Below are 15,587 nucleotides of genomic sequence, written 5' to 3' on the forward strand. Positions count from 1 at the left end.
TGGAAGCGAAAGTCACGACGGCGTCGACCTTTATATTCTGCGTCGACGAAACCAGCTTCTTCGGTGACGGTGCTGCTGCCGCCAGGGAGCCAGTCACGAGCGACGTATTCCTGGGACAAAAACAGGGATGCTCGATGCCGGTACAGCGGGTGTAGAGGTGTGTACATCCGTCCAGTCTCTTCTCTGTCCTGGCGGCGGGAAAGGCACCAGAGAAGCACCGGCGCTGGAAGTTGCTGCGTTTGTGTGTTCCATTGCTGCAGGACGACGACACTGGACCGACGAAAGAGGCGGTTGTGGTCATACAGTAAGTCCCTCTCCAAGTCGTACGGTGCCGAGTGATCTGTCTTGGGGAACCCACCGTACCCCGCCATCCAGCCCACTAGTGCATCATACGGCACACGCTGGAGGAAGGAAAGGTACGCAGCCAACCGGGGAGGTACCTGCCCTGCCGACTCTTTGCAACTGGAAACCGCACCTCCTTCATTGGACGTCGCCGTACTTTCCTCCATCACGAACGTACCTTTTGTTGGTATCTTCGGGTGTCAGGGGAAGCCCTTCCTTTCAATGATACGGGAACCATCTATTATGGACCGCCGCCGGACCAGACAAAGCAGCCGGTCCAACTATCTGCCCTAGCTGTTGCTGATGTGAGGAGGTGAGTTGTCCACATCATGCTGTTGCCATGGGATTCAGACGACAGCAGCATGTATCTACCTTCCTGACCGCAGTCAGATTTATTCAAGCTGTCTGTCTGGGGGTTGTTGGGATTCTGGGCCAAGGAGCGGGATCTCCAAAGACCATCATCCCACCTCCATCGATCGATCGAAATTCGACGACTAATTGCCAAACCCCAGAGACTTTATTGGGCGGGACCAAGAATGGAAGCGAGCGAAGCCAGCAAGCAAGCAAGCAAGCAACAGACCTCGAATTCGACTCGACAGAACAACCGCTCAGTGCTGCCGGCCGCCCGTCCGTCCGCTTTCAGGGATCCCAAGGCAGAATCTGGAAATAGCAGCAAGCACCGGGGAACAGAACGGAAGAATGCAAATCCAAAAAGCCTACAGTGGATTCCTCGGCCATCAGCTGTCAGCGGACAGCGGGCATACACCAGGTCAAACGTGCTCGGCGTCCCATTTGCGTGCTCGCGTCAGCGTCGAAATCTAGAATCCAAAACGAAACCCATCCCGAGTCACCTGTGTCAAGGAACCGGTGTTGGCGCACCGGGGGGCCCTTGGGCCTTTCACAGTGTTCCATTCTTCCTTTGCGTCTAACACCGAACTCGACTTGGCATCTTCACAACAGATCCTTCTACTTTTCCCACGTTTGCGCTCGAGCTGCAGCTTGCTTCATTCTCTGCCTGTCTACGCCGTATCTTATCTTTCTGGCCGGGCCGTCTTATCGACTCTTCCGTCTTCATGGTCCCAGCAAGACAAGCCAGTTCCAGCCAGGACACTTCTTTGATTCGGCATGGCAGGGTGGCCATTGTCAATGCCCACCGCGGGTCCTCTCTGTCTCTCGCCGGCCCCGTCCACAGTGGAGAGGCCGGCCAGGCCACAGTGGACGGCAGCTCCACAGGGCGTCGTCTGGTTCAAGGTCGAGCCCGTCCGCGTCCCAATCGAAACTGTCCACTGAGAAAAGTTCGAAAAGTCACCCGCTGACCATGACCACCTCACCCCAGGCCACCGGGCTCAGGCGGGCCAGACCAGGGCAGCAGGGCCTGCCTTAGCCAGAGTACAGCGGTACCGCGACAGGTACAGCCTCAAGTACCTTTCCAGGAACCGGATGGGCGAACCGGGAAGGGTACAACCGGTACAATCCTCTGTCAGTCTCGACAGCACCGCCGCAGAGTCTTTCGCATCTCTGTCAGGACACCCACAGTGCGCCTCGCCTCTTGACTTTTTGACGACACCTCTCCCACCAGCCCCACAAGACCACGAGATGTTGCAAGCTCTGCATTGAAAGCACCGGCTTGCAGCTGGCCAGGCGACGGTGTCTCGTCCGTTTAGATCTCGATACAACAGCATCCTACACCAAGCATGCACGCAAGAGGGAGAGCCGTTTTACACACCCCTGCTGCTTTGCAACCACAACCTGCCATTGGAACAAGTTCATGATCGTGGCCACGACCCTTTCCACGTTCAGACATGTACTGCTTCTGTACTCGTTCTTCACCGCCTACAACCAGAGACAACAGATCCATTTAATTGAATTTCCCGTCTCCCGGGCTGCGACTGCGGGCGCCGTTGACGCCGGTCCCTCAATTGGTGCCGAAATTGTCTAAACGACACTGCCTCCCGGGCTTCCATCTCTAGCAACTCGGAAGCCCTTGTTGACGGGCGCCGGATCGCTTGCGGGCAGTTTGGAGGCATTTTTTCAAACGGAGGCATTTCTCGACAACTAACTTCAAGTTTGCGAATGCCTTACTCACATAGGCAACCTCCCACCTGACTGTCATTGTGGCGGCCTTTTCCAGTGTCCAACTGACACTCAGCGACCCTGGGATTCGTCCTCGAACACCTTCGGACGTTTGCTTGTCACGGTCTTGGCTCCCTCCCACCGTCTACGGCCAGACCGCCGTCCCCCCCTGCAGCCCACCCAACTTCCGTCACAGCTGATGTTACTAACAACGTGCAAGCTCCGTTCAGTCGCCTCCCCCCTCCACAGACCGTCAACTGGAGACGGCAGAAGCAGCCTCAGCCCCATTCTTTGACGATCGATCTGCGGCCGTCTCTGAATTTGGCCCAGCAGTTGTCATGCTTTCAGATGAGGTGAGGCGTCCGAGCAACAAAGCGGGCTCAAAAGCTTGAATTCCCACGACGATTGGTCTCGCCCTATAGCCTTCAACTTATTGGTATCCTACAGCATTGAATACACCGCGAAACCGTGTGGAAATGCAATGTTAAACACCTCGCCAGGCCATGATTGTTTTTCGTTCCATAATCTTCAAGGACCCCTGTGGGGTTGGAAATGGGGAGGGTATCGTCACCGCACGCAGGAGGCGAGTGGAGCAGGACCAGAACCTCCGTTTAGCTTCCACGGGCACTCCCACAGTGTGCTGGACGGTTGGCTGCTGGAGCTCTAGTGCAGCTTCTCTGCCGTTCTTGCACACACTCTGCGCCCTGGCCAATGACGCCATGGCTCTCACTCACTCCCCGGACCAACCTCACACAATTCGAGGAAAAAGGCATTGCACCCACTGGCAGATTCGGCAGAGTGCATCTCATTGTTAATTTCCGTTTGTCATGATGCCTCTTCCCGTCCTTCCTTTGTGCCACATACGTCTCTGACATATCCCATCATCATACGTCGATTCTGGCCCCCAAAGCCCCCAAGTGGATATCTATGCGAATTGACATATGCAAACTATCCGCCAAAGGCTACAGATCCTCCCACAGAAGCTACGTGCGGTTTACGTCAACATCCTTGGGTTTCACTAGCTTTGGAGAACATATCTTTTGGTAACCTTTGAGGGTACGTTATATGCTTGCTCTCCGTCGACGGGTGCCCGCGGGAACCTGAGGGGTTGGTTTGGTTTGATCGAATTTCCCCTCACAAGAATCGCCTATCCCGCTTGTCCAGGCGGGCAGACCAGACAGACGACACGCATATTTCAGCTGTGGTTCACGGCTAGAGCCCATCACGAGACTGACCGAGGGGTGTGCTCGCCTTTCGTGCCATCACGTTGGCATGCTAGCCTACAAGGGCTCGGGAACAACCTGCCTAGGTTCTTTCTTCCTGCTGATCCCCCGCTGTCTAGTGTCCTTTCTCGCGCTTCTCCAACCACCCACTAGAGCTCCAAACCTGATGAAGCTATGCCTACTTGAGGATTTTCTAGGAAGCTGTGGAAGACTCACTGCTGTGGGCTGGGCTCGGCTGGATTGGAGAGCTTTTCACCTCAGCATCCAGAATCAACAACAGACCTTGCATGTATCCAATTCAAGGTGTCAATAGCCACTCACGGGGCACAAAAAGGCAACGCCACAGCCCAAATGTCTGAATGTGAGTTGACGACTGATTGAAAACCACACGCGTGGCTCGAGATTCGCGGTGCGGCCAACAGAATGGTTCAAGACAATAAATTCAGTGCAGTGAGAAAGCTATCATGACCCTCGGAGCTTCTAGGAACCAAAGCGCAGCCGAGTCCGAACATACACACACAAAGCCTGAGCTCATTCCGGGACGCCGAGTTTCCATTCCGACCATGCTGGCCGTTGCATATCAAAAAAAACCGCATTCCACTGCTTCCGTCCGCTGCTTCCTTAGGCGACCTACGCGGCGCAAATGCGACTGGCCACTGCTAGCCCCATAACCCTGTACACTCATCGATTCGTACAACTCCTTTTTGGCGTGCTTCCAGGCACCGGATATCACTGTTGTCGTTGCTGCTGCTGCCGCCGCCGCCCATTTCGTCGATTCGGCGTAGGATCTCTCCGCGTTGGCGTCCATCGGTACCGGTTCGGAGAGCATCGTACGTCGCCTTACACAATCATTTGCGCTACACCCTGGCCACCAAGGGTTTTGCTGCCGACGAAAGCCTGGCCCTTGACGCCGGCAAGGAGGTAGCAGATGGCGGTCAGGGACAGGAAAACACCGGCGGCGACCAAGCTGGTGGTGTTGATGATGGTGCTGAGGAACTGGATGACGGCCATGACGGCGTAGGCGCCGGCGCGCATGTAGTTGGTCGAGATCTTGCGAATAAGGCCATCGAAAGTGGACGAGGTAGGGCAGATTCGGAGCAGCAGGGGAATCTCAATGAAGAGGATGACCAACGAGGAAGCGCTAGGGCAAAGCTTGTCAGCGGAGCTCCGGATGTAGGATTGAAAGGGCAGCTTACATGGCGAAGGCACAGAAGATGATGATCAGAAGGTGGATTGTGAAGATGTTGGCGATGCCAAGTGCTAAGCACAGGATCATGGACAGGACACCCAGCCTAGATTGGTCGAGTCAGTTGTGTTTCCAAAGAAGCTTGACGAAGCTCAAAACGGCGCACGTCGATACAGCAGGCAATCGCCAAGAGCTGCCGCGGATGGCACGCAATGGCATCGTCTGTTTTGCTCGGAATTTGGGCAATTGACGACAGCGCAGCGCGGCGCGGGTATGAGGGAGGGCAGGCAGGGAGCTCTTACCATTGTCCGTAAATGCCTGCGATGATGGTTAGCAACTGGCAGCTTGCGGCAAACGGCGGGCGGGAACACGTACTGAAGTTGCGGGTCGCGAACTCCTCCTTGAGCGTCATCTTGTCTGATGGATTTGGTTGGGTTTGTTGTGTAGGATATTTCTCGGTCGGAGAACGTGGGCTGTCGGAGCTGTGTGCAGTGGAGATGGTCCGAATTCCAGCTCAAGAAGGAAGGGTTGACGGGACGGAGATCGACAAGCTTGCGACGGGGGTCCGTGTTCGTCAGGTGAAGGTCGATGAAGGTGTTGCGGTGTTGTTGAGTTGCTGTAGTTCAATGCAGGAGTTCGAGGATCGTGGCGTTGATGGGGGCTAGGTATCGCAGGACAGAAGCTTTCAGCCAAAATCAGTGAGGTGAGGGTGTTGTTGTCAGCTATTTTGGGGAAAGGCGACAAGACGAGAGAGTCGTCGTACGTAGCCTCTTTTCCGAATTTGAGGCTTGGAACTGGGGGGTGGGTTTGGGTTTGGACCAGTCAGAAGGCTCGCCTGAGAAGGTACTCTGCTGCTGCTGCGGCGGGCGGCGGCAGGATAGACACACGCTGTCCAGGATCTTGGAAGGGGTGCAGGTGCAAGTGGCTCCACCGTCTTGCTCGTTTTCCTGGCCCGGCAGCCGAAGGGTCCAGTATCCGTCCAGGGCAGTTCACAGATAGCAGGTGCTCACTGTGAGGTGGCTGCGGTGAAGCTTGACGTAAGCTGCAGCGCCCGAGTGGTGAATGTGTCCTCCACTGAGTCTGTGTCTCCTAAGTTCCCCCCGTATTATTGTTGTCTTGTCCCTGCTGCAACTGGGACGACGGCGGCGACTCAACTGAAAACCAAGGGTCAGGGCAGTCTTGTGATTGGTGGCTTGCTTTCTCTCCCTTGGTTGAAGAAATTCGGGGAGGGGCGATCAGGTCCAGCAGGGGCCTTTTTGCTATCTGTTTCTGACCGTCCTTGAAGTACCGAACCTACCTCACCTTCAGCTACCGTAAGGAAGGTTCCACGCCTGTTTACTATGCAGTCAAGCGTCGAAATGCCGCCTCCCTGAGAGCGAGAAATGCGGCCCAGGTTGTTGTGTCTCCCTTTGCTCTTCTTGTTTGGGTTGTGCCCTGTGCTTGTCGTCGCTTCTCGAACACAAGACACCTCACCTTCTTCTCAACGGTCGGGACAGGCACGGGAGGTAGGAGGTAATAACTGGACCGGCACTCGATATACTGCTTAGTACGGGGACAGGTATTCGTTCCGTACCTGACTTTGGGTAGGTGGAATAGCTGCTCAGTCCGATCCCCTGGACGTTTCGCCAGGCTTTGACCCTTGAACCGGGGCGAAGATGGGATGTGTGAGAGGTTTATGAAACAACGTCCTGACACTTTCCGGGCCCGGGCCAAGCACGGTCGATCCTGTATCGTCTTTCTCCCACTTGTTCGCGATTGAGTTGGCTTTGTTTGATTGATCAATATAGCCGCGTCGCGGGACCACTTAGCGAATGGTTGCTTTGCGCCTTGAGATGCGGTGGGTTTTTTCTTTTCGATCCTGAGTACTCTCTACTACTGGTGCTTTTGAAACCCGATGAGCAACACGACAAAAGGTGGTTAACTGACTTTCTTTGCGATTCATTGCCATCGCCACTCAGCACCGCTGCCTCGACATCAAGGCCTTTAATACTTGCGACTCTAGGCAGCTGTATTCTGTGTTTTTTCCCCATCGTGCGGGTTCAGCGGAGGGGATACACGCGTCCCGGGCTATTACGTGGACTTTCTCAAAGCCTCTTTTGATGCACAGCCATCCAAGTCCGTCCGCTATTGAGATGCCTGAAATCGGGCAAACATGCTCCTTCATCCTCGTATCCTCGTCGATGCAGCCTGAAATTTCGGCTAAAATGTATGGCCGACGATATTTTGATGACATCCGACCTACGTAGACTCTGCTGCTGCGCTGGTGACTTCCGGATTCACGGGGGAGCTGGTCCCCGGCCGGTTTGCCCCTCCCGTGTCCGGGGGGTTGCCACGGCGTCGGATCGGTAAAGCAAGCCAAGCAAGCTCCGTGATATTGCCCCAAAAATCCGCTCGTGGGCGATGTCTTTCCTCTTCCCTCTCTCACATCACCCAGCCATTTCCTGCGCCACAGCCGGACTAAACAGAACCGCGTGGAAGTCCACGGGATCCGGAGATAGCGGCCCCTTTGCAGCGGCGCAAGTGGAGATCAACGGGTCGCCAGTCAGCACCAACTGATCGGAACCAGATCTGCGGGTGTAAGTAGGGCTTGCTTCAACCGCCATTACATCATAACGCCGAAGTCGTGCATCGCGAACCCTCACGCCTGGCATTCAACCGCGGATGGGCCGGTAGACTGATGTGACTTAAGTCAAGTAGAATGCCAAGAAACCCCGTTCCAAATTCCGTATATACCATAATATTAGCCCCGGCCACCGGCCGCAAAGGTTTAACCCCGAGTCAGAGGGGAGGGAACAACCCCGCTCTAGACCAAAATACTCACCCACATCGAGTTCGTCAAACTCAGTTGATAACCCCTCCTCTGCGCCCAATATCATAACCGAGTCAACTGAGTTTCAAGGTTTGATATCGACAGCAGCCACCTCGACCAAACCCACGCCATGGTGTTGACGGTCCTCACCGACGACCAGATCAAGGCGATCCTGGCCGACCTCACGGCCGACGAGTTCGAATCCTTCAGACATGTAATCTCACACGCCCTCCATGAGTACTCAACCAACGCGACAAACATTGAAGATGGCACCTACCACCAGCCGGACCGCCTCTCGACCGAGAACCTCAAAACTGGCGCCACCACACTGTACATGCCCTCCGTAGGGCCCCAAGGCATGGGCTGCAAAGTCGTCACCCTCTCCTCCGCCAAAGCCGCCGCTGACCCGGCAAAGCCAGCCATCGCCCCAACCGGCGCCGTGACCCTCCTCTCGCCCGAGGGCCAGCCCGTCGGCTTCCTCCACGCCAAGACGCTCACGGCCTTCCGCACCGCCCTGTCCTCAACGTGTCTGCTCGCGCGGCGCGGACAGGTGAAGACGGTGACGTGCTTTGGCGTCGGGCTGCAGGCCTACTGGCACGTCCGGCTGGCCCTGCTTATCAGGGGCGCGACCATCAAGCACGTCAACATCATCAACCGCCGCTTCTCAGACCAGGCGCGCGTATTCCTCAAGCAGTTCTACCACGTGCCGGCGCACATCAAACAGCGCGAGGGGTGGGCGGAGACCACGTTCAGCATCCTCACGCCCGGGTATGGGGAGTTTGCGCGGCTGCAGAGGGACCAGATCCGGGAGGCGGACGTGGTGTACTGCTGTACGCCGTCCACGGAAGATCTCTTCGAGGCGGATGTGCTGACGAGCCACGAGGGGAGGCGGAAGGGCAGGTTGATTGCGGCCATTGGAAGCTACACGCCGCAGATGAGGGAATTACCGGTCGGACTGTTGCAGATGGCCACGAAGCATGAGAAGGCTCATTGGCATTTTCACAAGCATGCTCCTGAAGGGGGTGTCATTGTGGTAGACACGCTGGACGGGGCGCTCAAGGAGGCCGGCGAGGTTATTGCCGCCGGGTTGCAACCGACGCAGCTTGTAGAGTGAGTCCACCCGGATATTGTTTGAGAGGTGAGAAATTGCTGACGTGGGCTTACAGATTGGGTGAGCTGATTATGCTCCGGCGCATGCGGGAAGAGGCAGACGATGCCGAGGTGGAAAGCGAGACGGCAAGCATTGCCCCCTCGGAACTTGACAAGCTCGACTTCTCCGGTACGCCGTCCATCAAGTCTGCTTTTACGAGCTCCGATGGCGATTCGCGGTCATCTCTGAGCAAACAATCGACGACAAGTAGTAAGGGGCCTCACTTCCTCCACCGCCGAAGCTCGAGTCAGAGGTCAACGGAAAAACACAAGAAAGAGGACGCATTGGCGCACTGGTTGAGAGATGGAACGGTCATCTACAAGAGCGTGGGCTTGGGGCTTATGGACTTGGCGGTGGGCATGCATTTGGTTGAACTGGCCAAGGAAAAGGGCATTGGAACGCAAGTTGATGGATTCTAGAATCTTCTAAGGATGGATGCGGCGTTGGTAAGATATGGAGGATATCCCCCGATTTTGAATTATGACCAGAAACTTGACTTTCCTACACGCGCTCGAATCTCAGCATCAGCCGCTCTGCTATCGGACGTGCGGTGTAAGTGTCGTCCTGTTCGATATCTGTGTCATCGACGATGTACGTCGTGAAATTCGACCAAATGGCTGCTGCAATAAGTTTCATCTCTGTGACGCATGTCAGCAAGCGTGTTATCACGCAACAGGTTTCCTTGACTTCACCATTCATTGCAAAGTTCGACCCGACGCACATCCTGCCTCCACTGCCGAAAGCCCAAAAGTAGCGACTCATCTCGCGACGCTGTTCTTCGTTGGTCTCCGACTCAAGCCAGCGACAGTGGCTCCAAACTTCAGGGTCTGGGAACACCTTCTCATTCCGATGAAGGGTGTAGCCAAGAGCAGCGACGCGGACGCCTCCAGGGACATGGAACTTTCCGAGTTGGCAAGACGGTCGAGGCGTCTGTCGTGGCTCGGGACCTGGGATCGGCGCATTCAAACGGAGAGTCTCCATGACCATCGCATTCAGGAGTGGCAGTGCGTCGACAGATTTCGGGTCCGGAAGATTGCCTGGCAGAGATCCATCGGCTGGCATAGTCAGGGGAGGTTCCAAAGTCAAAAGTTCCTGTCTCAACTGCTGCTGCAAATCTGGAGATTTGGACAAATGCCAAGCCAAGTATGTGAGTGCGATGCCGGCCGTCTCTTGGCCCGCCAAAAGCTGGTCAAACAACTCTGATGCCATTGAGAGGTCCTTCTTGAGTATGGCAGTGGAGTAGAGCAGAGACTCTTTCCCGTTGACTCGACGTTCCTTCTCGATTCCGGCCTCCATGGCCTGGAACACGACTGGTTCATCTGCGGGGTCTTGCTTCTCCGCGACTTCCAATCCGTGAATAGCATTGTACGTCTTCTCGCATAACTTTGTGTTCCATTCGCGCAACTCAGCATTCGCATCATCGACCCAAGCAGGATACGGCTTTAGCATCGATCCGAATCGGCCCAAGAATTCTGTCAACTGCGGCATCTCCTGCGGCCAGAACCCGAAGCTCGCGCGTACCAGATACAGCTGTAGCCAGTGGTCTCTGTAGGACTTGTCTCTCAGGAAATCAGTGCTGTTGCGTAAGCCAAATATGTATGCTGTGATAAAGTCCATGGTTGAGGCGAGGAAGGTCGAGAACACCTCGATGCCTTGAGGCTTAGGACCGGCTGATGATTCAGACAACAGGGGTAGGAGACGACCGAAGAGAAGCTTGCGTGCTTGTGCTTTGGCCGCTGGCGAGGCTTGGATGAAGGATTTTGAGTAGGCATTTGACACCATACGCTTGCGTAGAGAGTGGGCTTTTGACTCCAGGGTTGAGAACATGTTGGGTACTCTTCACTTCAATGTCAGCAAGTGTGTTCCATGCACATGAATATCGGACAGGTTTACTCACCCATAGTTGTCGAATATAGAGTACCACTGGTCCTTCTCAAAGCCTCCCTGGTAGACTGTTTTGATGGCATCGTACCCGTCGACACTGAGCTCGTTTGGGCCAATTCGAACCACTGGGCCATGCCGGAGATGTGCTTTATGGAGAGATCTGTTTTGAAAGTTGTTCTTCCTTGCGAGAAGAATCCAGAGAGGCGATACGTGACATGACCAATGAGGTACTGGTATCTTGGCCAGGGGTGAAAGGAATATTGGATAGGCGACGTAGTGGTAGACCAGCCAGACCACGACCGCCCCAACGGCGACGGGAATCAAGTTGAATCCCATATTGAAATGCAATATCGCTATGTGAGTACTCAGTGATTCGCACTTTCGAAGTGACTGGTCAAGCAGTCGACAGGGGTTTGTAAGTGGTTGCGGTCATCGACGTGACTGAGCCAGGAGCGGTTTCGAGAATGTAAGACACGATGAATCTCTAAACAAGCGTTGAGGGGAGTGAACTACGGACTCCATGGGATAGAACCCTATCACCTTCTACTAGAGCCAAGTCATGAAGGTGGTGTTGATACTCTTATCTCGCGCGACCTCTGAGGTCTTATCGTGGAGTCGATCTGAGTTGAAGCCGAGGTGCACTAACAGCGGGGTCGGCACCTGCGTCTCAGGGTCACGGACCATGTTAGTGGCGGGAAAGTCATTGTTTAGAGCAGCCAGAATTCCGCGAATAATGGACCAGAGTAGACGAGCTATACCGGAAACTAGAGATGAGAGGCTCGCAAATTACAAACGAATGATCAATAGTATGAACATCCATCTAGCTTGACGAGGAAAGAGAACGGGGGAAACCCGTCTCATGGGAAGGTTTTCCATGTACGTGCACACCGACGAAAACTCGGTATGCATCTAAACGGCATTGTGTCATTGACGCATAGAAGCAGGCATCCACCAACCAGTCTAGGGTCATTCTAGGCTGCAACTCACTACTTAGTTAATGGTGACTCTTTCGACTCATCGAAAGCATTGAAACACAACTTCCACCTTCAAAGGATAGCTGAAGGTTGAAATTTGGAAGCATTGGCACGGTCTCCGAAGGGGTACACGGAACAAGGCGTCTCACAGGTTGCATCACACTTCCCACAATAGTTAGCAGAGTTTTCAAACCGCTTCCTCACCTTCACGCATTCCAACCATCATCACACCCACCACACTCATCAGCGTCAGTAGCACAGCATTTTCCCACTCACCCATCTCTCATCTCATTCATTTTTCATGTTTCTCACATCTTCATCTCACTTCCCCTCATGCTACAAAAACCAATCATCAGACAAATAGATTGAGTTCTCAAACAAACCTCGCAAGACCCAAAAAAGAAACATGTTTGACCAACTCCCAGACGACATCGTCTTGGAGATTGTTTCTCACCTCAGAACAGCCCGCGACATCGCCAGGCTCGCCTCATCCTGTAAACATCTCCACCATCTCCTCTCAGAAGATGGCTGGCGCACCTTCGTCAGGACCTGCTTCCCTCTCCTCTCCCTTCCTCTCGGTCAGCACCCAAAATGGAACGAGCTGGCCAACACCCTGGCCCGCCAGGCTAGAGCCTGGGACACGAAGGCTTTCCAGTCCATCGCTTACACGGATTCTCACCGCCCAGAGGGCAATTTCTTCACCGGATTCAGCAACGCCGCTCGCCCTTTCCACCCCATCATCGACGCTCGTCTGACATTCGACAAGAGCTGGGAGGTCGTATCATGGGGCGCCGGCGAGGATATCGTCGGCCGCTTCAGGCCGCTCAACTCCCGTGGAGAGTCTGATGCTTGGTTTCGTATGGAGGGCAAGGCCAATGGATACGAGGCCGGTGTTGGCGACGTTACGGCCATCCATCTCACTGAACCTGATGGGAAGCTGGGCCTGCTCGTCGGAAGGGCCAACGGCGATTTGTCTCTCGTCTCAGCCGCGCCGGGTAGTGCAGGCAAGACTCTCTCACACTTCAAGATCCCCAAGCCCACTGGCGGCCTGGAGCTCACCACGTGGACTTCCATCGGCTCCATTGATACTCTGCCCAACCAGTCATCAGTGGTCGCTGGAAACAGGGCAACTATCAGCTTGTTCCCCCTGAACTCAGATGACACGGGGGACGCAATCCCTCTAGACTCCCTGACCTTCGACACGTCAGGTACCGCCAGAACACAATTCATCCACGCCGCCAAGGCGATGAACAATGACACCATCGTGTGCGCTCTCTCAGGCTCCTCGGACCCGATCCGATACCTCACCGTCACCCCTACAGGCTTCACTCCAGAAGTAGCTTCAAAGAATCCCGACCTCCTGCAGTCTCGTGGCCTCGACCCAGATAAGAGACTCACCGTCCGCGCCATCCAACCCGTCAATCCGGGCCCCAGCGGTCATACAAACCTCCTCCTGAGCGCCTGGGACGACGGCACCTGCCGCCTCATGGACACCCGCACGCCGTCCCCCTTCGACGCGCTCTACCGCGACATGTACCAGCCGTTTGAGGCCGTCTCGTCGCTCATCACGTACGGCTCAGACCGCTTCGTCGCAGGCAGCGCGGAGATCGAAGCGCTCAAAATCTTCGACTTCCGCTGGACCAAGTCGTACTACCACTCCGCGGCGCTGCCGTGCTGGTCCGGCACCCCGTTTCCGGATCCGCTCAGGGGGACTAGCAGTCGCCCGCTGAGCCTGAACGGGGTCGGATGCAACCACTTTAGGGGTAACCGCTGCGTGTGGCACGAGAACTCGACGAGGGACTACTACCGGCCTAACTACCGCTTCCACGTCATGCCCTTCAAAGGAGCGTCGCGGGCGTCGAGCTCGCGCATCTTCTCCCTCGCCAAGGCGTCTGACGTCTCAGACTCGTTCTACGTCGGGCTGGCGGGCGCCGTGGCGGAGTTTTCTACGGCGTTCAACGGCGAGGCGGACGATGTGGTGCCGTCTGCGGTCGCCACGGCGGCGGAGAAGCGCGGCTGGAAGGCGCGGGAGTCGCAGTTCAGCTTCGCGGAGACGGGCGATGGGCTGCTGCATCCTGGTGTCTCCATGAGTACCTTCATGCCCCGGCTTGTTCAACGCTTTGGGGATGAGATTGATGCACCGCAGTACAGTGGCTGGTATACTAAACAGACACCCAAGACAGCCGCGTGGCATCGCTGGGATAAGAGCTTCTGGCGTCCCACACACTTCACTTTCTGAGTTGAAATTGGAACGGAGGGGGAGGACATCACAACATTGATCAGACTAGAGAAAAATTTAGAACAAGAAAGCATAGCGTTAGAGTGGCAGTCATGATATGAATAGTTACTGAGTTGCATTTCATGCGCGTCGTCCTATATGAACCAAAAATACAGTTTGAACTGTGAGGTGATCTTTTCTTCCATACATCCGCCGGCGTTAGTTACGCCCGAGAGAATACACATACACATCACCAGCGGCTGCCTCTGCCACTGCTCTGATCATCTGCCCGGCGCTCCCGCTCGAGCATCTCGTCAAACTCCCTCTGAGCCTTATCCTTCTCAGAAGTTCCGGATTCTCCAGACTGGCCCTGCTGGACTTGTGAGCCGCTCCAAGTGTTGCCAGAGGGCGCCTGCGGTCGCTGGTTTGCTCGGCGCAGGCGATCCCAAGCAGAGCCGCCGGAAGGCGACTCAGGCGCTGATCTCGAGGCCGGAGCCACCGGCGAAGCATCATCCCAGCCGTCCGAATCGGAATTGCCCCAGCCAGACTGCGAAGATGAACTTTGCTGGCCCCATCCACTCTGCGTGACTGGAGTTTCTCGTGGTGTGCCATACTCGGGGCGAACGTTGTCCTGGGGCTCTTGGTAGGCGGTAGAGTCGGATGAGCTGATGGCCGAGTAGCCCTGGGTTGGTGACTGATCATCGTAGCTCTGAGAACTCTGGTTGTCGCTCTTCCGAGCGATCGCTTCGTCGATTTGCTTCAACGTATCCTCCAAGGTCTTAATTCTGGTGGTCGCATACTCGATTTCTTTGGTGAAGTTTTCCTTGTTCTTGTCGGATTGATTCAACCTCAATTGATGTTGTCTTGACTCGACCGTGCGCTGCAATTCAGTGATGGTCCTATTCACCTTGGCCCGCTGTGACTGAAGGCTCTTGAGGGGCATCTGATCCGCAGTCAAGGAGATCAGCCTGTCGGGCTTCATATCCTTGCGGAAGTTCTCGAGGCGGTCGTCGCGGGCGACCGTGCCGATGGCGACGGAGGTAGCATATGAGCCGAGCAACGGAGCAGTACAGATGGCGGAGATCATGCCATAGGTCACGAAGCGAAGGTTATGCCAGAGAATCTTGGCTGGTGGACCCTTGACGTAGGGAATATTGCTGCTGGGAAACACCTCCGGGTCGAATTTGATGAACTTTGGTTGATAAAAGGGAAATTTGAAGGTTCCGCGCGATTTCCAGGCGGCGACGCCGCCGAAAAGAAAAGCCAATGGCAAGATATAGGCCAGTGTACGGCCTTCTTTGTAAGTGATCTCGCAAAGGGCGTCGACCTCTGTTTGGGTTGGTTGCCTTCCCATGCCTGCGGCTGAGCCATTGAGCATGTACCTAATCTTTTCGACATGCTGCTCAGGTTTCTGAGCCATCAAACGCTGCCATATTGTGAATTCAGGAGGCGGGATATGGTACTCGGCCGGAGGCAGATTTTTGAGGATAGAGTCGAAGACGTCCTTGTCCAGCGAGACGGAGAGGGCCATGCTGCCGGCCGATGGGAGCTCAACGCCAGGGCTTAATGTCCTGGACGTTGAAAACCAGTGATCGGTTTGAAGACCGGCAGAGAAGATGTTCTGGTGCGGTGAAAGTCGGAGTTCCAAGGTTCAGTGGTTGTGAGTCGAGCGTGGACTTGCGGCTTGAAAGTCCTGACGTCGTCGTGGAGTGACGGAGCTGCTAGCAG

The 15,587-nt window shown here is 55.4% G+C and overlaps 5 protein-coding genes across 5 annotated transcripts; 2 read left to right on the forward strand and 3 right to left on the reverse strand.

The window, feature by feature from the left end:
* Positions 1–4,478: 4,478 nt before the first annotated feature.
* On the reverse strand, positions 4,479–5,236 carry GCG54_00014822 (Golgi apparatus membrane protein TVP18; the record flags this gene model as incomplete). Its single annotated transcript, XM_045414643.1, has 4 exons — positions 4,479–4,779; positions 4,835–4,930; positions 5,127–5,142; positions 5,200–5,236. The coding sequence occupies 4 exons, from the start codon at positions 5,234–5,236 to the stop codon at positions 4,479–4,481; spliced, it is 450 nt and encodes a 149-aa protein (XP_045260765.1).
* A 2,527-nt stretch (positions 5,237–7,763) lies between these two features.
* On the forward strand, positions 7,764–9,202 carry GCG54_00014823 (uncharacterized protein; the record flags this gene model as incomplete). The annotated part of the gene is made up of 2 exons (XM_045414644.1): positions 7,764–8,743; positions 8,800–9,202. The coding sequence occupies 2 exons, from the start codon at positions 7,764–7,766 to the stop codon at positions 9,200–9,202; spliced, it is 1,383 nt and encodes a 460-aa protein (XP_045260766.1).
* An 82-nt stretch (positions 9,203–9,284) lies between these two features.
* GCG54_00014824 (Tryprostatin B 6-hydroxylase) lies at positions 9,285–11,003 on the reverse strand (the record flags this gene model as incomplete). Its single annotated transcript, XM_045414645.1, has 3 exons — positions 9,285–9,421; positions 9,476–10,620; positions 10,681–11,003. The coding sequence occupies 3 exons, from the start codon at positions 11,001–11,003 to the stop codon at positions 9,285–9,287; spliced, it is 1,605 nt and encodes a 534-aa protein (XP_045260767.1).
* A 1,044-nt stretch (positions 11,004–12,047) lies between these two features.
* Positions 12,048–13,880, forward strand: GCG54_00014825 (uncharacterized protein; the record flags this gene model as incomplete). The annotated part of the gene is made up of 1 exon (XM_045414646.1): positions 12,048–13,880. One exon carries the CDS (start codon positions 12,048–12,050, stop codon positions 13,878–13,880), a length of 1,833 nt encoding a protein of 610 aa, XP_045260768.1.
* A 229-nt stretch (positions 13,881–14,109) lies between these two features.
* Positions 14,110–15,390, reverse strand: GCG54_00014826 (uncharacterized protein; the record flags this gene model as incomplete). The annotated part of the gene is made up of 1 exon (XM_045414647.1): positions 14,110–15,390. The coding sequence occupies one exon, from the start codon at positions 15,388–15,390 to the stop codon at positions 14,110–14,112; it is 1,281 nt and encodes a 426-aa protein (XP_045260769.1).
* Between the last annotated feature and the right edge of the window lie 197 nt (positions 15,391–15,587).

This window comes from Colletotrichum gloeosporioides (genome assembly GCF_011800055.1).
Source record: "Colletotrichum gloeosporioides strain Lc1 chromosome Unknown consensus_66, whole genome shotgun sequence".
Taxonomy (NCBI): domain Eukaryota; kingdom Fungi; phylum Ascomycota; class Sordariomycetes; order Glomerellales; family Glomerellaceae; genus Colletotrichum; species Colletotrichum gloeosporioides.